We start from the raw sequence: 20,681 nt of genomic DNA, 5'->3' as shown, positions 1-20,681 counted from the left end.
TGGGCTGGGGGGCAGTTCCAGAATGACCGGGAGCCCCAAATCTGCTGGGCTCTCTTCCTCTTTCCGCCCTGTGGGGCTGGGCTGTGTGGCAAGGGGTGGGGGTGGGGAGATGCAAATATATTTTGTGCTGCTCCACAATATCTGCACTGCTGTTCTTGGTGCACCCAAATATTCAGTTTGCTTGGGATACAAATAAAAAAAAAGGGCTTCTCAGAGCTTAGGTCACCCGGTGGCCAGATGCAAAGCTGCTCCCAGAATGCTCCTCTTCTATGCCCAGAGGGTGATGGGAGAACAGTAAACCCGGAAGCCTCACTCCTCCGGCTTTGAAAGCTGAGCCGGATATTGTGGTGGTTCATTACCAGGCTAGAAACGCGAATGAGGGATCCTTGGTGCTCCCTGAGCTTGGCGGTTTTCTTGTAGTCGTTTCATTACCAAACTAGGCAACATCATCAGTGCTAGTAGGGAGAGGCATTTGCTCTGACACACACACATCCCACTAGCTCTAATGACATTCCCTAGTTGGGCCATGAACTGTCTGCAAGAAAATCACCAAACTCTGGGAGCCCCAAGGGCCCCATAACAATAATCCTCCCCCCCCTTCTAGCACTGATGATGTTCCTTAATTGGGTCGTGAACCGTCTGCAAGAAAATCATCAAGGTCCACAAGCACCAAGAATCCCTCATTTCAACCCTGAGCTGAAAAAAATCCCCTTTATTAGAAATTGGAAGACCCGAGTTCTAGTCCTGCCTTAGACAAAAAAGCCAGCTGGAGACGTTTGAGCCAGTCCTCCTCTCAGCTCCAGGAAGGGGGGAAAACACCTAAGTCTTGCCAAGAAATTGTAGAAGCTGCTCCACCAGGTTGCCAAAACTCAAAAGTACACACAAGCACACCCCTTTGGCGAAAGTGGGCAGCCCAGATGTGGGCCAGGGGTGCTGTGCCACTCCATCTGGCTTCCCTAACACAAAGGCTGAGCTGCCGTGGCCGTGGGAGTGATCCCTCTCTGCCCATCCTCAAGGAGCACAAAGAGACCCCAGAAAGTCACTTCAGTTTCTCTTTTATTGTCCCTCGGCCCCCAGGAAAATCCAGGTAGGGGGCTGGCAGGCAAGACTGCAGGTCTCAGCAATCCCAGTGGGGCGAGGGCCGGTCCCCAGCGGTCATTCCCCCTTTTCAGCCCCTTGCCTCGGTCCTGGCAGCCTCTCATCAGGAAGAGTTTTGGCAGGGCCAAATCTGAAGACCCCCAAAACATTCTCAAATTCCTCCCACTGTCGGGAGGTATTGGGATTCCTCTGCCAAGTACCAGCAGGAAGAGCCCCGGGGAGCCGGCTGCCTGGTCTCGGGGCCCTTGCAGTCCCTAAACCAGGGCTCTCCAAACCTGGCCACTTTAAGACTTGTGGACTTCAACTCCCAGAATTACAGAGTTGGCTGGGGGATTCTGGGAATTGAAGTCCACAGGTGTTAAAGTGGCCAAGTGCTGAGCCCCCTGGTTTAGACGCAAGACCACTCCTTTGTGTGTTCACACCGTCCCAAGGCCTGAGCCCTGATCAGTCGTGGTTCCAGACGGCCGCGATCGATCGGTCCCCGCCTGGAGAAGGCGGATCCTCTGTGCCCAGGAGGCTCAACGGCTTCAGTCGTGTCGGGGGGACGGCTCGGCTTCCTCCGGCGGCTCTGGAAGATCCCCAAAATGCTGGTATCCAGGGCTGCCGTCTCGGATCTCTATCCCCCTGGAAGGAGAGACACACCCGCTCTATGAGGGATCCGTGGGGAAGGGTCTCAGAAGGAGGCCCCCGCGCACCAAGGCCTGTTTGAGTAGTCCTCGACATACAACCGAGCCTCCCCATTGCTATCATAAGGCTTGAAAAATTGGTTGGTCATGACCATTGGCAACACGGTTGTTAAGTGAGTGTCACTGCCGTTAAGTGAACCAATGGGCACTATGGGCAGTCTTGCCAAAAACCAGGTGTGCCAGTTTTCAACAAAATTGTTGTACAGATAGTCCTTGACTTACGGTAACACCCAAAAAAGTGACTGATGACCATTTTTCACACTTATGACCATTGTAGCATCCCCACGGTCACATGATCAAAATTCGGACACTTGGTGACTGGCTCACAGTTACGACGGTTGCAATGTCACATGATCCCCTTTGGTGACCTTCTGACAGGCAAAGTCAATGGGGAAGCCAGATTCACTCAACAACCGTGTGACTCACTTAACAACTGCAGGGATTCCCTGGCAAGAGAGGTCGTAAAATTGGCCAGAACTTGCTTCACAACTGTCTTGCTTAACAACAGAAATTTTGGGCTCTGCTGTGGTTGTAAGTTGAAGACAACCTGTATAATGCAGTCACAGGAATGCAGGGGGCTGCAGACACGGCTGTGTTCAATCCCATAACTACGGAAGGGGCCCAACAGGTTGGAGGTCCCCAGAGTAGATCCATTGTAAATCTGAACTAAGCAAGCAGTTGTAAGTCAAGGACCGGCTGTGCTGTTTTGCCCCTTTTGGAGAGCAGGAAGAGACAGGGAGGGGGTGACCCGGATGGCCTTCAGGGGACTCCTGTGAGGAGGAGCCGGGAGGGGGGAGTCTGAGATGCTTGGAGGAAGCACAAAGGGGGAAATATTGGGGGGGGGGAGTCGGGAAGTGGGCAGGGACGGTTTTTTCTCCCTTTCTCAAAAGAGGAACCTGGGAAAGGTGGTTTTTGTTACTGCCTGGCCATCATAGGCTGCAGTTTTTGGCCTGAAATTGCAGCCAAGATGCATTGTTAACTTCTGGAACTTCCCACCACTGGACCAGAAAACAGCAGCCAGCTTTAAAAGGAAATTAAAACAACTTCATGGAAGACAAACTGAATCTAGGATGGCCCCGGATCAGCCGTTACCTCAAGGGGGGGACTCCAGGTTCCATCATCCCCACCCAAGCTAGGAACCCCAACCCACCACATCTGGACCAGGCACATCTGTTCCCCCAGGCAGACTCACCCGATGATGGCAGCCGGCACGAGGAGGAGGAGGGCTCCGAAGAGGAAGGGGAAGCCCCTCATGAAGGACAGGCAGGCCGGAAAGAGGGAGCTGAAGACCCCCGTGGCCACGAGGGAGCACAGCCCCTCCACGCAGGCCACGGCGGCAAAGAGCGCCCCTGGACGGAGGGGGAAGAGACGGAGGGGTGGGTCAAGCAGCCTGGAAAAAGAGGACGGGTGCCCAGACCACCTGGCCCCCCTGCAGCCCCCCCTCCCCGGGAATCCTGAATCCCCAAACGCTCCAGTTATTCTAACCTTTTTATCAGGAAGGAGGTCCCCTGGGACAGAGGAAATATCGAAGGGCCCCCCAGCCCTTGGAGCAGTGCAGCCTTGGGAGGGGGCATAGGGGAACATGGAGGTGTGGGGAGCCCTCCCCTCCCGCCCTACCTTGCTCGGTCTCGCCAACCAATCTGGAGAGTTTGGAGCGGATTACGGGAGTAACCATCATGGAGAGGAAGAGAAGGCCGTAACCTGTGGGGAGACGGTCAGTGAGGGAGGCTGGAGGAGGAAGAGCAGCACAAGGCCCAGGGAGCCCCATCTGTCTCTTGGCCAGGCCTCAGTTGGGGAGAGAAGCCCCCCCCCAACACACAAGCCCACCTGCCACACCAGCAGAAGCTGCCACTGTGAGCATGCCAGCTCACCCTTGGCAGTCTGGGTGAGGTTGGTTTATTTATTTATTTATTTATTGCCCTGCCAACAGATTCCTTGGCACCCAGTCTGGGTCCTCCGTGGCCCCTGGACCCCCAGCCCTGCTAAATCCCCATCCCCCTGTGTCTCCCGCTCCTTCCTTCCCCATCTGGTGTTAATTATTTGATTTAACAATAATAATTATTTAATTACTGTTTATTAATTAGTTTTCAATTATTTTACTAGTTAATGATTGTGTCCACTGTGTTTCTATGATTATTGAGTTTAATGGGTTTTTAATGTTTTTATGCGGTAAGCCGCCCAGAGTCATTGGATGTGAGATGGGCGGCAAATAAATTTCATAGATAGATAGAAAATAAATAGGGAGGGAGGGAGGGAGGCCAACCCCAGGGAGGTCTCCTGAGGGTCCTTTGGGGGACAGACCCCCTGGCCCACCCTTCCCTCCGCCAGTTTCACCTGTAAACATCAGGGCTGTGGTCCCTGCCAGCGCCATGGTCACCAGCCCCAGTGCGTTGGAGAGCAGACCCAGCTCGGCCACCCAGGCGTCCCGCAGGCACCTCTGCAGCAGCCGCAGCCCCACCAGGCTGCTCAGGTAGGTCAGGTAATGGGCGGCCGAGCCGTAGCCAATCAGCTCCGACTGCCAGCAGAGCGGGGGGCCGAGTTCGTAGAGCACCAGGATCTCCCGGGCCCCAAAGTGCACCGTCACCACCATGAAGAAGGCCAGCGAGTAAAGGAGCAGCTGGCGCCACGTCTGCCCACGGGCAGGGCCGGCGTACAGCCGATACACGGCCTTGTAATGGCGGAGCGTGAGAAGCCGCTGCGGCTGCCTCTGCGGCACCGACTCCTGCAGGACGAAGGCCGAGTAGAGGGCCGCGGCAAGGCTGGCCGCGAAGACCAGCCAGAAGGGGGCCACGTAGCCCTGTGCCTTGCGCCACTGCCCGCCCAGCACGCTCGCTACCATGCCCGCCAGGCCCAGACAGGCCTCCAGGACGGCCACCCGGAAAGTGCGGGCCGTCCGGTCACTGACGTCGGCCACGTAGGCGAAGCAGCCGGCGAGGATCAGGTTGTAGTCGCCGGAGAGGCCGCTCAGCACCCGGCCCACCAACAGGTACCCCACGGGCAGCTCGGCGTACATGACCACCAGGTAGATGGCTGCCTGCAGGGCCATGCCCAGGGCGGGCAGGATCAGCACCGGCCGGCGTCCCACACTGTCGCTCCAGGGGCCAAAGAGGGTCACCGAGAAGAGCCCCACAAAGAAGCCAGCCAGGTTGAGGTAGAGGTTCCAGTGGGCCACCAGAGTCTCCAGCTCCTGGAAAGACAGAATGAGAGTTAGAAGGGACCTTGGAGGTCTTCTAGTCTGACCCCCTGCTCAAGCAAGGAGAAAGCGGTGGGAAGGTGGCACTAGCAAGACTCTGGGCTGCCCCAAAGAAAGGGAAAGAGAGGTGCAGAAAGGGCCCCAAAGCTGCCACAGGCCCAGAGGGAGGATGTACTGAGAACACATTGGCCTAATACAGGCGTCTCCAACTTTGGCCCCTTTAAGACTTGGGGACTTCAACTCCCAGAATTCCTCAGCCAGCAGAGCCAGTTGACTATGGAATTCTGGGAGCTGAAGTCCCCAAGTCTTAAAGGGGCCAAGGTTGGAGACACCTGGCCTCATACTGTTATCTATATATATATCAAAGCAAAATACCACTCGCGGCGGCATCACAAAATCTCCAGAACCGTAAAGCCTACAAACTTGAAATTTGCCATGTATGTTCCCCCGTCAGCCTTGGAAGCCATATTAGGCCGGAAGCTTCAATGCTGCCATCGCCTCACGTGTGGGAAAGTAGGAGGGGGGATTTAGGAGAGGGGACTTAGTAGACATAATAGCGTTCTTCCTATCGGTCAAGGTCAGGGTGAGCCAGCATCTGGAGGAAGAGTGGTCAGGGGCTGGGTTGAGGTGGAACGGATGTTGATTGGAGCATGTGACCGAAAGGGGGTGGTCTTGGGAGCTTTGTATTGTTGAAGGAAAGCCTGGGTTTTTCAGATTCGGGATTTCCCAGATGTGCCAGTTTACCTACTGCTAGTAAAGAGAACTTTGGAAAATGCCTGCTTCAGTGTCTTTACTGGGAGTCGGGGGTTTTCTGGAGAAATCTCTTGGCTTCTGGGTACTCTCTAAGAAAGAATTTTACGAAATGACCATCAGAGCATTAGTATTTCCTATATTATTATTAACACGCTCTGATGCTAAGGACTTCTACTCCCCCTCCCCACCTGAAAAGAAATATGTTCCAAATGCAAAACACAAGCAGAGGAGAGGAGTTTCAGTTTTACTTTCACAGCAGCAAGCAGCGGATAGGATAGGGGAGGCTTCTATGAGGCAAGCCTGGGGGAGAGAAGGGGAGAGGAGAGGCCAATCGTAACTACTCATTAATTTTCATGCTGTGTCGATTTATCAAGTCACAAAGTATCCCTTTCAAGACACAGAGTTTTCATTATAATCTTTGACAGGATATTACCAGCTACAGGTAGTCCTTGACTTACAACACTTCATTTAATGACTGTTCAAAGTTACAACGGCGCTGAAAAAAGTGACTTATGACCATTTTTTATACTTATGACCATTGCAGCATCGCCGCAGTCACGTGATTTACAGCTGGATGCTTGACAACTGGTCCATATTTATGACGGTCGCAGTGTCCCGGGGTCAAGCAATCACCTTTTGCCGCCTTCTGACAAGCCAAGTCAGTGGGGAAGCCAGATTCGCTTAACAATTTGACTTACTTAAGAACTGCAGTGATTCACTTAGCAACCATGGCAAGAAATATCATAAAATGGGGTGCGACTCACTTAACAATTGCCTCGCTTTGCAATGGAAATGTTGGACTCAATTGTGGCCATAAGACAAGGACCTGCTGTACATTACATTACAATATTCATGATATATATATTTTTTCTTTTATTATAATGTCTCACTTAACAACTGAAATTTGGGCTTCATTTTGGCCGTAAGTTGAGGACTCCCTGTCCTTAGAAAGGAGGGAGCAATCTCAGAGCCACTGAAGAATGCAAAGGAACGCAAAGGACGACAATCTCGGCCTACCACACCCACCCTCACAAGCACAACAGGCACAGAGTTCAACTGCAGGAACGGCCTTGGACTCTCTCACCGCCACGGCCCTTCGGTCGGAAGGAACAAGCCCCATCGTTGCTGCTGGAGGCTTTAAGGAGACCCTCCCCCCTCCTCTCTCTGGAATCCGCCACCTGGTCCCCCCCTTCCCCCCCCAGAAGGGCAACCAGGAGGGCAAGAAGGGGCAGACAGGGGACGCAGGGATCAGGGTGGGTAGCCCAAGTGGGTTATTTATTTGCCCATTTAAATACAGGAAATCCCCCACTTACAAAAGTTTGTTTAGTGACCATTCAAAGTTTCAACCGCATGGAGAAAAGTGACATAGGGCCATTATCATGACCTTTGCAGCATCCCCATGATGATCACGTGATGAAAATTCAGAGACTTGGCCACAGATTCATATTTATGTAATGAATGACCCCGTAATGTCCTGGAGTCACGTGGTCCACTTTTGCAACCTTCTGACGAGCCAAGTCAGTGGCGAAGCCGGATTCATTTAACAACCGTGTTACTAATTTAACAACTGCAGTGATTCATTTAACAATCGTGGCAAGAAAGGTCGTAAAAGGTCACTTAACAAATGTCTCACTTAGCAACATAAATTTGGGGCTCAATTGTGGTCATAAGTTGAGGACTATCGGTACAACTGATCTCACTCTAAGTGTGTACAGTGAAAAGCATAAAAACGTAACAACTATATTAAAAGTGCAGTTCGGGTAGTCCTCGAATTACGACCGCAATTGAGGGCAAAAGTTCTTCTGCTAAGTGAGTCAGTTGTTAAGTGGGCTTTGCCCCATTTTATGACCTGCCTTGCCACTTTTGTTACCTGAATCACTGCAGTGGTTAAGTTAGTAACACGGTTGTTAAGTGAATCCGTCTTCCCCAATTGTTGTCACTGTTGTGCTGAGTAACAACAATTAATCTGTGAAACTGGTTGTTTTCGGAAGTTGTGGGTGCTCCAACAACTGGAGGTTTTTAAGAAGGGGCCAGGCAGGGGGTTGGACTAGAAGACCTCCAAGGTCCCTCCCAACTCTGTTATTCTGTTATTCCTAAGTATTCTTTACATTTTCAGTTTTTGACACTTTATTTCACTGCCTGATTTATTGTTATTATTATGGACGACCACATTGTTATGCAGGCCTGGAAATGAATACGAGTGAATGACCCGGGTTAGGTTGGATGTACCTTTTTATACGTACAATAGTTCAAAGGTGTGAAAAGGGGAACGTATTATCCGGAAAAGCTCATGACATTAAAGGGTTAAGCAAAGTTTCCCCAGAGAAGAAACCTGGAAAGTATGTCTGGCCAAGATAATATCGAAGGACGAGATGTTCTGAGCCACTTTTCGCAAAGAAAGAGAATTCCTGAACACCGTTTTGTGATTGAATCTGCAGAATCCAAATAGTCCGGAAAAGAGACCCCCCATCGGACGGACAAGCACCGTATTTTGACCATCGGCCAAGGATGGAATCCATGATGCTGAAGCAACCCAGAGATCAGGCCGAGATAAACCGGCATTGTTTGTAACAAAAGAGTTGGTGGGAGGAGGAGGAGGAGGAGGAGGAAGTCCCATCTTCCACTCCATCAAAGGGGGCTGGAGGGGGGCTTGGAAAGGAGCCCGAGGGCTTTTGCTGCAAAACGAACCTCTTTGTTCAGGGATGCCTTGTTTTGTGCTCTAAAAGGCTCTTCAAAGCTTCACTGAACCAGTCAAACAGGTTGTATGGACGCCAGCAGAGAGGTAGCTTGTCTCTGCGCAGGGAAGCTCCATTCTCACATTCCCAGAGGCCTTCAGACAGCAGGAAAAGCCCTGGGAGGGAGGCAGGGACGGAGGGGGCCTGGCCTCGGATCAGCAGCAGCAGCAGCAGCAGAGTAACCCACTACCGAGAGCTGGGAGGGGCCTTGGGGGCTCCAACCTTGGAAGCTTTTAAGACTTGTGGAGCCACACGCGGAGGTCCAGGAGACACCAGCAGCCTAGACAGCCTGGGAGCTCCCCGTTCTCTGCCGGGGCTGGACGGGCGGAGAAGGGCACCGACCCTCGCCTGGCCCTCCTCCACCCCCTCGCGGCGCCCGCAGGAGAGCTCCGTGGGCAGGAGCAGTCTACCGGGGCCGAGGCGGAAGCGGAGCCGCGCGCGGACGCACCTGGGGGCCGGGCCCGGGGCCGGTGTGGTTGGGGCAGCCGCCGGGCTCTCCTGGCGGGCCGGGGCCGGGGCCGGAGCCGTTGCGCGGGGCCAGCCGGTCCCAGAGCAGCTGCGGGCAGAGCGGCGCCTGCAGGGCCAGGGCCAGCGTGGCCAGCAGCAGCACCGGCTCCACGGCGCGCAGGCGGCGGCAGGGCGGGCCTCGCAACGGGGCGCCCGCGGGGGGCTCCGCCGCCGGCCCAGAGGGGGGCTCGCCCGGGACGCCGCCCGCCGCCAGCTCGGCCATGGCCACCACCCACGGCCCCTCCGCGCCCCGCCCCGCCGGAGGGAACTGCGCCGCCCCCGAGCAGGCGCGCCTGGCTGGCAGGGGAGGGGACGGGGAGAGCGGACTCCGCCCGGGGCCCGCGAGGCTCGGTGGGGCTGGGCTCTGGGCGGGGCAGCGGGAGCCTGGAGGCTGGGGGGGGGGCTCAGCTGGGGGCTCCTCCCCGGGGCCACCGGACCAGCGCTCGGAGAAGCCCGCAGCCTCCCTCCCCCCCCCATTTTTAAAAGAATTTAAAAATTTCTTCTTAAGCCAACCCGGCTTGCTGGAAAAGGAAGGTTTTCAGGGAACGACGGAAGGCATTGAGGTCCTGGATTCTTCTTATCTCCGGGGGCAACTGATTCCAGAGGGTGGGAGCCCCCACAGAGAAGGCCCTTGAATTTATATTGATTTAGTTTCCTAGTATGATTTGATATGACTTGAGTTTCTAGCAACCAAACGCAGAGCATCTTCTACCTGGCAGCCAGCACTTGTACGCCTTAGCATCTTTCCATACGTTTTCCTAAATGTAGCAAAGATTCTACTAAGATACACCCTTTCTTCTATTTGCTCTTATTTTTTCACTATGTGGAGCCATAGCCATAGTCCTTAGACTTATATACCGCTGCACAGTGCTCTACACCCTCTTTGAGCAGTTTATAGAGTCAGCATTTTGGCCCCAACACTTTCGGTCCTCATTGTACCCACTTCGGAAGGATGGAAGGTTGAGTCAACCTGGAGCCTGGTGAGATTTGAACTGCCAGATTGCAGGCAGCCAGAAATCAGCAGAAGTAGCCTGCAGTACTGCAGTCTTAACCACTGCGCCACCATGGCTCTTATACGTATAGCTACTTCTCAATTTATGACCACTCATTTAACAACTTTGAAAAAAAATGACTTACGGCTGGTTCTTGCACTTAGGACCCTCACAGCATCCTGCAGTCACTCAATTAAAATTTGGGCCCTTGGCAGCTGGCATGGATTTCCAATGGTTGCCAGCATGCCAGGGCCATGTGAGCTGAAATGTTTGTAGACTTAGACTTAGACTAACTTTATTGTCACTTTGAATGCACACTAATCAGCATACGTTAAAATGAAATTTCATTGCATGCAGCTCTCAAAGGGTCTCCACCTCCAATATAAACGACATAAACATGACAAATAAATACTAAATTATGCATAAACCCACATATATGACACAGAGAAACAACACAATCTAGTTCTGATGTATTCATGTACATGTACATACATGTAGAGAGCTATCGAAAAAAGGTGTATTTATTTAACACTGGTTATATTATAGAACAGAACAGAATTCTTTATTGGCCAAGTGTGATTGGACACACAAGGAATCTGTCTTTAGTGCATATGCTCTCAGTGTACATAAAAGGAAAAAAGAGAAAAAAGAAAAAAATACATTCATCAAGAATCATAAGATACAACACTTAGTGATAGTCATAGGTTACTAATAAGCAATCAAATCATACTAGGAAACTAAATCAATATAAATTCTAAAAATACAAGCAACGTGGTTATAATCATGAATGGGAGGAGATAGGTAATCATAAGATACAACACTTAGTGATAGTCATAGGTTACTAATAAGCAATCAAATCATACTAGGAAGCAAATAAAACAATATAAATGGTAAAGATACAAGCAACATGGATTTATTTATTTATTTATTTATCAAATTTCTATACCACCCTACTCCCGGATGACTCAGGGCGGTGAACAGCCAAGATAAAATACAGATAATACAAACATTAAAAGTCCCTTAAAATTATTAAATATTTTGACCAAAACACATTAAAACACCCAATTTATAAAACAAATCAAACGATTTAAAAAATTTAAAAGGGAGAGTTAGGCCAGGCCAGCCTCCTGAAATAAAAAAGTTTTGAGAGCACGACGAAACGTGCTCAGATCCGGGATCCTCTGTATCTCTGGGGGGAGGTCGTTCCAGATGGTAGGTGCCCCCACAGAGAAGGCTCTCCCCCTGGGGGCCATCAGTTGACACTTTGGCCGATGGCACCCTGAGAAGCCTCTCTCTATGGGAGCGTACTGGTCAGTGAGAGGCTGTTGGTAGCAGAAGGCGGTCTCGTAAATACCCCGGTCTGATGTCATGGAGTGCTCTAAAGGTGGTAACCAAAACCTTGAAGCGCACCCGGAAGACCACCGGGAGCCAGTGCAGCTCACGCAGGAGGGGCGTCACATGGGAGCACCACGCCACTCCCATAACCACCCGCGCGGCCGCATTCTGGACCAGCTGGAGTCTCCGGGTGCTCCTCAAGGGGAGCCCCATGTAGAGAGCATTGCAGTAGTCCAGGCGGGAAGTGAAGAGGGCATGAGTGACCGTATTTAACGAGTCCCGATCCAGAAAGGGATGCAACTGGCGAATCAGGCGAACCTGATAAAAAGTCCCCCTGGCCACGGCCGTCAAGTGCTCTTCCAAAGACAGCCGCAAGTCCAGGAGGACACCCAAGTTGTGAGCCCTCTCCAGATATAGCCATAAGTGGAAAGAGATAGGTACTAAGAAGGATTAGAAGAATCCTAAACCACCCAAGCATCCACACAAGTCTTAGTAATACAGTCTTAGTAAATTATTTGACAGTGTTTTGGGAACTAGTTGTTTAGTAGAGTGATGGCATTCGGGGAAAAACTGTCCTTGTGTCTAGTAGTTCTGGTGTGCAGTGCTCTATAGTGTCGTTTTGAGGGTAGGAGTTGAGACAGTTCATGTCCAGGATGCGAGGGGTCTGTAAATATTTTCACAGCCCTCTTTTTGACTCGTGCAGCATACAGGTCCTCAATGGAAGGCAGGTTGGCAGCCATGGTTTTTTCTGCAGTTCTAATTATCCTCTGAAGTCTGTGTCTGTCTTGTTGAGTTGCAGAGCAGATATAGAGGTGCAGATGACAGACTCCATAATTCCTCTGTAGAACTGGATCAGCAGCTTTTTGGCCAGTTTGAGCTTCCTGAGTTGGCGCAGGAAGAATATTCTTTGTTTGTCAATGCCTTTCTTCTTCCTGAAATACTCCAGATTATCTGCAATCCCTTGAGCGGATTTTCCTGTTTTTGAGCCTTTCTCTGGAGTGAAATGATAAAAAAATATCTTCCACCCAGCTCTCTGCACACAGAACAAGGTTCTTCTTTGATGGTTCTGGGGAATTGCTGGTCTGAATTGTTTGCTGGGGAATTGCTGGTCTGAAAAGTTATATTTATGTAGTTACTTACCGAGCACATCTAAATTATATTAAAGCAACCAAAATATCTTTACAATCCCCAAGGCATGTCGCAACTTTTGAGCACCCTTAAGGTTTGGAAAGTGAAGCTGAAAAATTTGCCATGTCCTTTCGCCACAACCAACTCAACCCGGGAGAACTGAGGGACAGACAATTCAACACTGCATTCATTGTTCCATTCAGTTGTTTTTCTTATTGGTGGTCACATTTTCATCAAAACTATTGTAACTCTTCTTTTCTGGATTGACTTGATTTTATGATTCTTGGCCGCGGTTCTGTTGAAATTAATTTTTCTATTTGTTGAATTATCGTGGCGAGTTGGCCTCAGCAAATTGTCCCATTCCACACTGCTGGAGCCTCTGTGAACCATTTTGAATTTTTGAATTGTCTAAAATATTAGCCATCTTTCAAAAGGTTTCTTTTGCATCTTATGTTATAATATTTTGTATTCTGTTTTGATAATTTTTTATAAACTGCAATAATTGATGCTATCAGTACTTTGAATCTGGGTCGTAAGCAGCTTTTTCTGGGTCCATTTTTCCTGCTCTAGGTCCTGCATGATCGCCAACGGCCGATGACGGATATGGGAGGAGGAGGGGGAGGAGGAGGAGGAGGAGGGGGGGTGAGGAGGAGGTCCTGCAGGTCAGACCACACAAACCAGGGTAAAGGTGGTGGAAGGAACAGCAACATCAGGACCACGGACAGATCCCGGTCTCTGCCGGCTGTTCCTTCATGCGGCCCAAGTTTTGCAAATGGAAGGTGTAAAATCTGTATGTTTCTTTTGCCATCAAAGCCAAGTCCAGGCGCACCCCAAAAATTCCCGGAGGAGGAAAGACAGGAGCACCTTTATCCGACTGGCATTTGCATCAGTGGCTGTCTTTATCATTTATCTGTTTGATTTATTTCTCATCTTTATTTAAAAAAAAAAACACAACTCAAGCCAGTGGACATTCATAATCATCCTCCCTCCTATTTTCCCCACAACCCTGTGAGGTGGGCTGAGAGAGAGTGATTGGCCCCAAATCACCCAGTCGGCTTTCGTGCCTAAGGTGGGACTAGAACTCACAGTCTCCTCCTTGTTAGTCTGGTTCCTTCACCACAAGACCAGCGAAGGCCCCAGAGGACACCGCCCTGGCCTGAGGGCAAAGTGTCTGAGAGGCCTACTGAAAGAATCCAGGGTACGGTTGGACTGGCATCAGAGGCCCAACGTTGAAGGCCACCCACAGACATGGACGTTTCCTGGGTGATCTTGGACCATCACCCTTAATTTGCCCAACCTACCTCACAGGGTGGTTGTGGGGAACAGCTGGAGGGAGCACCTTGAGCACCTGAAGGAAAGGTTGAATAGTAATGCAGGAAAAAACCATCGTGGAATTTTCTCCCAAGAAAGGGCCACAATGCTGAGGAGAAATCGCCAATCTTTCCTGTTACCACCGGGTGCTTCTGGGGAACCAGCAGAGATCTGAACGATAGAAAGTCCAAGATCTTTATACATTTTGGGCTCAGTGGTGAGAAATCTGAAGGAGCTGATTTCATGAAGGCCTTTTGAGCAAGGGAGAAGGGCCTTTCAACAAAGGGAAACCAGCCTTGTAATGTAGAGCAAAGCTGCTAAGAGTCCCAGAGTTAAGAGGGTGAAAATGGAGACGATCAAGTCTGCACGTTTGATCAGGATTCTGTGGTTTCCCACCTCCTGGATCCCAGGGTTCAGGATTAAAAGTCTGCTTTGGCAGCAGAATTCGTAATGACACCGTGGGAAGGGACCTTGGAGGTCTTCTAGTCCAACCCCCTGCTCAAGCAGGAGACCCTATACAAACGACTGTCCAGTCTCTTCTTAAAAACTTCCAGTGTTGGAGCATTCACAACTTCCGGTGGCAAGCTGTTCCACTGGTTAATTGTCCTCTCTGTCAGGGAGTTTCTCCTTAATTCCAGGTTGCTTCTCTCCTTGATTAGTTTCCATCCGTTGCTTCTTGTCTGGTCTTCTGGAGAATAGATGGAAAACATCTCCTTCTTGGTGGCCTTCTTATCCCTTCGGTAGGAGAATTTGGACGGAGGGGCCTCTCTCTCTGCGCCCTCCACTAGAGAGAGAGAGGGAGCACCGGTTGGGTGGATTGCCACAAGGCAGCTGGTTTGCCAAAGGTGCTGGCACTGCCCCAAGCAGACACTAGAGTGCGTGCAAGGTGTGTGCTCAGCCATCCTCTTCTGCTCCCAGACTCTACGAAGGAAGCACCGGGATTTCTTGAAGCAGCCACCAGTCCCAGAGGGCCTCTCTGTTGGCCGGAAAGTCCTGGTGACCTGGTGGCTGGGCCTCCTGCCATGGCCTGCCAAGGGGTGGGCTGGCACTACGGCTCATTCTCTGCCCAAAATTGCTCTGCCCTGTGTCCTGCCTGGGAGGCCTCCCTGATGTGATGGAACGGCTTCCCTTCAGACATTGTGCAGCTCCATCGACGGAGGTTTCCAAGAAAAGACTGGGGAGCCATTTACACCGGGACTGTGTATAGATAGTCCTCAACTTACAACCACAAAATTTCTGTTGATCAACAGGACAGTGGTTAAGTTGTGAGCTTTGCCCCACAGTTGTTAAGTGAATTCTTGAATACAGCTCATCTGTCTGGAACCCGCACTGCATATCAGACATAAATACAATTGAGAGAGTCCAGAGATATTTCACGAGAAGAGTCCTCCATTCCTCTAACCGCAATAAAATACCTTATGCCACCAGACCCCAAATTTTGGGCGTAGACAATTTAGAACTACGCCAACTTCAGTCTGACCTAAGCATAGTACATAAAATTATCTGCCACAATGTCCTTCCTGTCAATGACTACTTCAGCTTCAACCACAACAATACACCAGCAAATAATCGATACAAACTCAAGGTAAACTGCTCCAAACTCGATTGCAGAAAATATGACTTCAGCAACAGAGTGGTCAATGCCTGGAATGCACCACCTGACACTGTAGTTTCTTCCCCAAACCCCCAAAACTTTAACCTTAAACTGTCTACTGTGGACCTCACCCCATTCCTAAGAGGTCTGTAAGGGGCGTGCATAAGCGCACCAGCGAGCCTTCCGTCCCTGTCCTAATGTCCCCTTTTTACTTACTCTTTTCATGTATTCAAATTATGTTTTACCTGTTATCTTATATATCAAAACATCAAAACATTTCTATTTCAGCAGGCCAGCCTGGCCTAACCTCTCTTTTAAATTGTTTTTATAAAATTTTAAAATTTTAAACTTGTCTTATGAATTTGGGGTGTTTTAAATTTTGTTTTCTGGGTCAATTATTTAATTGTATTTTAATGGTTTTTTAACATTTATATTATATGTATTTTATTTGGCTGTTCACCGCCCTGAGTCCTTCGGGAGTAGGGCGGTATACAAATTCAATAAATAAATAAATAAATAAATAAATAAATAAATAAATAAATAAATAAATAAATAAATAAATAAATAAATGCTTGACAAATAAACTTATGATTATGAATCACTGCAGTTGTTAAAGTTAGCTGCAAGGTTGTTAAGTGAATCTGGCTTCCCCATTGGGTTTTGCTGCAGTGGTTCTCTACTTATGACCACAAGTGGGCCCAGAATTTTCATCACTAAGTAAGGCAATTTTATTTTTTGCCACCATTGTTAAGTGATTGACTGCAGTTGTTAAGTGAGTTAGACGGTCATTAAGTGAACCCAGCTTCTCCCATTGACTTTGCTTGTCGGAAGCCGGCTGGGAGGGTCACAAATGCCAGTCACCGGATGCTGCAACCCTCATAAACATCTGCCGGTTGCCAAGCCCCCAAATTCTGATCAGTTGTGGGGGCTGCAACCATTGGAAGGGTGAGGAGGACCAGTTGCAAGTCATATTTTTCAGTGCTATTGTACCTTTGAATGGTCACTAACTGAATGATTGTAAGTTGAGGATTACCTGTAATACACCAGCCCCCTAGGGCAGGGGTCTCCAACTTGACAACTTTACGACTTGTGGACTTCAACTCCCAGAATTCCTCAGCCAGCATGTGCTGGCTGAGGAATTCTGGGAGTTGAAATCCACAAATCGTCTATTTTCCAAGGTTCCCCTGCCCTAGGCTACGAGGACCTCTCCTGGCAGCCTGGATTGGACGTGGAAGCTGAACCAGGGCAAAGCGGAGTGACTGTTGACCCACTGCAAATGTTGCCTCTCGAGAAAGCAGCGTCACAGGTTCATTACCCTCCTGGATACCCTCGATCCTATTGCTCAAGGGGGAAACGGAAGGGCTCGTGTGCCAATCGCGGCCGTAACTGGGGCAGAGGGATGATGGCAGGGTTAGTCATGCCCTTGCCTTTACCCTAGACTAGACTACTGCACAATGTTCTAGCTGCCCTTGAAGACTACCATAATTAATGCAGAAAGTAGTTCCATGAACATAAAACATCCTACATTGGCAGCTTACAGGTCTCCAGGGACAATCCATAGTCCTGATTTTGACTTCTAATAATCTACATTAAATAATTCCTCATTTCTGGGACGTGAGGAAATCCCCAGAAACCTGACTTGCTGGCTGGGCCTTCCAGTTCTCGGGCCAGTTGGCAGTGGTTTCTGCCACAGGATCCCTGGCTGGCACTGGGCCTGAGTTGAGGGTGGACTTGGCCTCTCCCCCCTCCCCTCCCTTGGCCAATGAACCCAACCGGTGCTGTTTACAACAGTAATTGTGGCTTGTAAAAACAAATTGACTCTAGTTGCTGTTATCAGTTCTGAAGAAAAAGCGGAAGATGGAGCAAAGGCTGGTTTCCTTGAGATGATTGTCCCGGTGCCCGTCCTCGGACTGTGATGCCAGATGCTGATGCCACAGGAAATGCATGCAGCTTCCTAGTGGTGTGAAATCACAGTACGATCAGGAATCAGAAGGGACCTTGGAGACAGAATGCCAGAGTTGGAAGGGACCTTGGAGGTCTTCTAGTCCAGCCCCTTGCTCAAGCAGGCGACCCTGCACCATTTCAGACAAATGGTTGTCCAATCTCTTCTTAAAAACCTCCAGTGATGGAGCACCCACAACTTCTGGTGGCAAACTGTTCCACTGGTAAATTGTCCTCACTGTCAGGAAGTTTCTCCTTAGTTCTAGATTGCTTCTCTCCTTAATTCCTTTCCATCCATTGTTTCTTATTCTGCCTTCAGGTGCTTTGGAGAATAGGTTGACCCCCCCTCCTCTTTGTGGCAGCCCCTCCAATATTGGGAGACTGCTATCATGTCCCCCCTAATTCTTCTTTTCTCTAGACTGGCGAAACACAAATCCTGCAGCATGTTTTAGTCTCCAGGCCTTTAATCATCTTTGTTGCTTTTCTCTGCACTTTTTCCAGAGTCTCAACTTCTTTTTGGTGACCAAAATTGCATGCAATATTCCAGGTGTGGTTTTACTAAGGATTTTTAAAGCTGTGTTAATACTTCATGTGATTTTGATTCTATGCCTCTGTTTATACAAGCAAGGAAGAAAAGGGCATTTAAAGACACAGAGAGCCACCTAACCTTTGTGTAGCCACCCCAATTAAAGCAGCCCACCATGGGGGTGCCTGTCCCCCCACAAAGCCTCTGAGCGCCCCTAGAAGCCTTTGGGAAGGCTGGGTGAAGGGCAGCCTTCCTTGGGACACCCCCCCCCAGGGCAGCCTGAAGTCAACAGCCTTGGTGGTGCAGCGGACTAAAGTGCTGTTAAGTAGCACTTAGCTGCCAGCTGCCTGCAATTACTGCGAGTTCAATTCTCACCAGGCTCAAGGTTGATTCAGCCTTCCATTCTTTCTAAGGTAGGTTAAATGAGGACCAGGTTTGTGGGGGCAATAAGCTGACTTTGTATAAAAAGAACACTGCTTAGGGGGGCCCAAAAGCCCTACTAAGCAGGTATATACAAAAGTATGAAGGCTATTGCTTAAAAGCATTGTAAGCTACCCTGAGTCTCCGGAGAAAGGGCGGCATATAAATCGAACCAATAAATAAACAGTAAATAAGTAAGTCAGCCCTGGGCCCCCCGAGGAGGATGTCGGAGGTTTCCATGGGCTCCCGATAGTGGGAGCGCAGAGCCAGAAGTGGCTCCTTCCCGGCTTCTCTTGCCAACTGGACTTTCGATCTCCTCTGGCAAAGTCCGCCCGTCCTTCTTCCTGGTCCCTCTTCAGCTGCGAGAGATAAGAGGCTCCGAGCAAGGTCTGACTTTCCCAAGAGGCACTTCCTGGCCGAAAGCTCTTCGCCCTGGGGACTCTCAGTGCCGAATGGCAGAAGACGCTCCTGGCAGTGGCCCATGGGAGTAAGTCCTTTGGGCCACGCACAAGGAACATCCAGTTCTAGCAGAGAGGGAAGACACGGCCCTGCCCGTGGGTGAAGCAACCTGGCCACCCTCGCGGGGGAAGGGAGGGACACCTGGGGTCCACCTGGGCACCTTGGTGGAAGAGGATCAGTGGGCAAGGGGGTGGCCTAACCTCCTGGAGACTTACTGCCAGTCAGAGAAAGCAAAGTTCTGGGGGGGAGGGGGGGGAGGAAAGCAGATGACCCAGCTGAGTAGAAGGCATCTTCCTTGGTGCTCTCTGACCTCAGTGGTTTTCTTGCAGACGTTTCATGACCCAACTAAGTAACATCATCAGTCCTTGAACGGAGAAGGAGGAGAAGCAGGAGGAAGAGGAGGAGGGGCAAGAGGAGGAGGACTGTGGGGTCCTCATTTATCTCTGAGCTTGGTGGTTTCCTTGCAAACTAGGTCACATCATCCATGAGAACCAGCTAATGGCTGGATGCAGCTCCGGAAAGGAGAGGATTTACACCCTGGGAAATCTGCAGGAGACATTCTTTGGAAGGTGGCCCCCTCCCCCTGCTTCCCCACCCCCACAACCCCTTCCTCTTTGCTCCCTTGGCCCCGCCCTCTGAGCATTGCTAATTGCTAATTCCTTTTATTGTTTCTTTTAGTGCCCATTTCAATTTCCCTTTTTATACCTTTACGTGTTCTCGGTGCTGCACAAGCACACATTTCATCTTGCTCAGTTGCGCTGGCTCCTTGCCAGGTATTACCAAGGTGTGGTGGGAAACATGTCAACACAATAAATCATGTGAGTCTATTTATGGACAATAAAAGGCTGAGCTTTAATAGCTTCTCACGAGAGTTAATTAAAAAGTGAAATCAGGGCTAGATAAGACGATTGCTAAATGGGTTCAGGTGGGCTTGGATGACCCCAAAATGCCCAGAAATGGAGGAGGCTTCACCTGGAGCACCATCGGGCTCTGGGGGGGGGAGCAATTCTATGATCAAGAATGCGCCCCACATTTGCACAGCTGGGAGGCTTGGCTAATACTTTAGAGCAGGAGTGGCCAACCTCGGCCACTTTAAGACCTGTGGACTTCAGCTCCCAGAATTCCCCAGCAGGCAAAGCTGGCTAGGGAATTCTGGGAGCTGAAGTCTACAAGCCTTAAAGTGGCCAAGGTTGGACACACACACACCGCCCCCACCCACCCTGGTTTAGAAAGAACAGAGTTGATCAAATGAACAGGAGAGAATCTCAGAAAGATAAATGTTGAATTCTGCATCTGGCTAGGAAAAACATAAGGCAGAATTATAATTGGGGGAAAGTCCGGATGTGTAAAACTAACTTGAGTACCTTTGTTGTCTGCAACGGGACGCAGCTACTCAAGAGGACAATGCTAGCTTGGGGAATTCACAGGAACTGAGTCTGGGTGCTCCGTCACTGGCGGTTTTTAAGAAGAGATTGGACAGCCATTTCTCTGAAATGGTCTCCTGCTTGAGCAGGGGGTTGGACTAGAAGACCTCCAAGGTCCCTTCCAGCTCTTTTTAGTCTGTTATTCTGTCAGATTAGAGAAGGGATGATAGTTCCCCTCTCATTTGCTCTTGGGGTTCTCCACCCAGTTCTGGCTACTCCTGTCGCCCTCAAGGACCGTCACAAACTGGAGCAGGTTCAGGGGAAGAAAGCTACCGAGATGTCCGGGGGCTCTTTGGGGAACATTTTGAGGATCTGGGTACGATTAAATTAAATTAAACGTCAAGGATAATTTGTGGGTAAGGCTAAAACATACAAAAAAGGATTGGAAGAATTAGGTTTTTCTAGCCTGGTGAAGAGGAGGACCAGGGGAGACAGGATTGCAGTCTTCCAATATCTGAGGGGCTGCCAGAAAGGAGACGGGGCCACCCTATTCTCCAGACCTCTTCTGACAAGAAAGAGTGGATGGAGCCACCTGAGCCCTCTCAGGCTCACTTTCAAAAAAACCTGCACCTGGTTTAT

At 50.1% G+C, this 20,681-nt stretch overlaps 1 protein-coding gene across 1 annotated transcript; it reads right to left on the bottom strand.

Moving 5' to 3' along the window:
* Window positions 1-1,038: 1,038 nt before the first annotated feature.
* Window positions 1,039-9,217, bottom strand: SLC46A1 (solute carrier family 46 member 1). The gene is made up of 5 exons (XM_060694412.2): window positions 8,914-9,217; window positions 4,119-4,971; window positions 3,402-3,485; window positions 2,977-3,133; window positions 1,039-1,722 (listed from the first exon to the last, which is right to left on the bottom strand). The coding sequence occupies exons 1-5, from the start codon at window positions 9,193-9,195 to the stop codon at window positions 1,626-1,628; spliced, it is 1,473 nt and encodes a 490-aa protein (XP_060550395.2). The 5' UTR covers window positions 9,196-9,217; the 3' UTR covers window positions 1,039-1,625.
* Between the last annotated feature and the right edge of the window lie 11,464 nt (window positions 9,218-20,681).

This window comes from Pantherophis guttatus, chromosome 1 (genome assembly GCF_059756535.1).
Source record: "Pantherophis guttatus breed Tessera chromosome 1, ASM5975653v1, whole genome shotgun sequence".
NCBI classification, from domain to species: Eukaryota; Metazoa; Chordata; class Lepidosauria; order Squamata; family Colubridae; genus Pantherophis; species Pantherophis guttatus.
The sequence above is the reverse complement of the archived record's forward strand: the minus strand, read 5'-3'. Positions and strand labels throughout refer to the sequence as shown.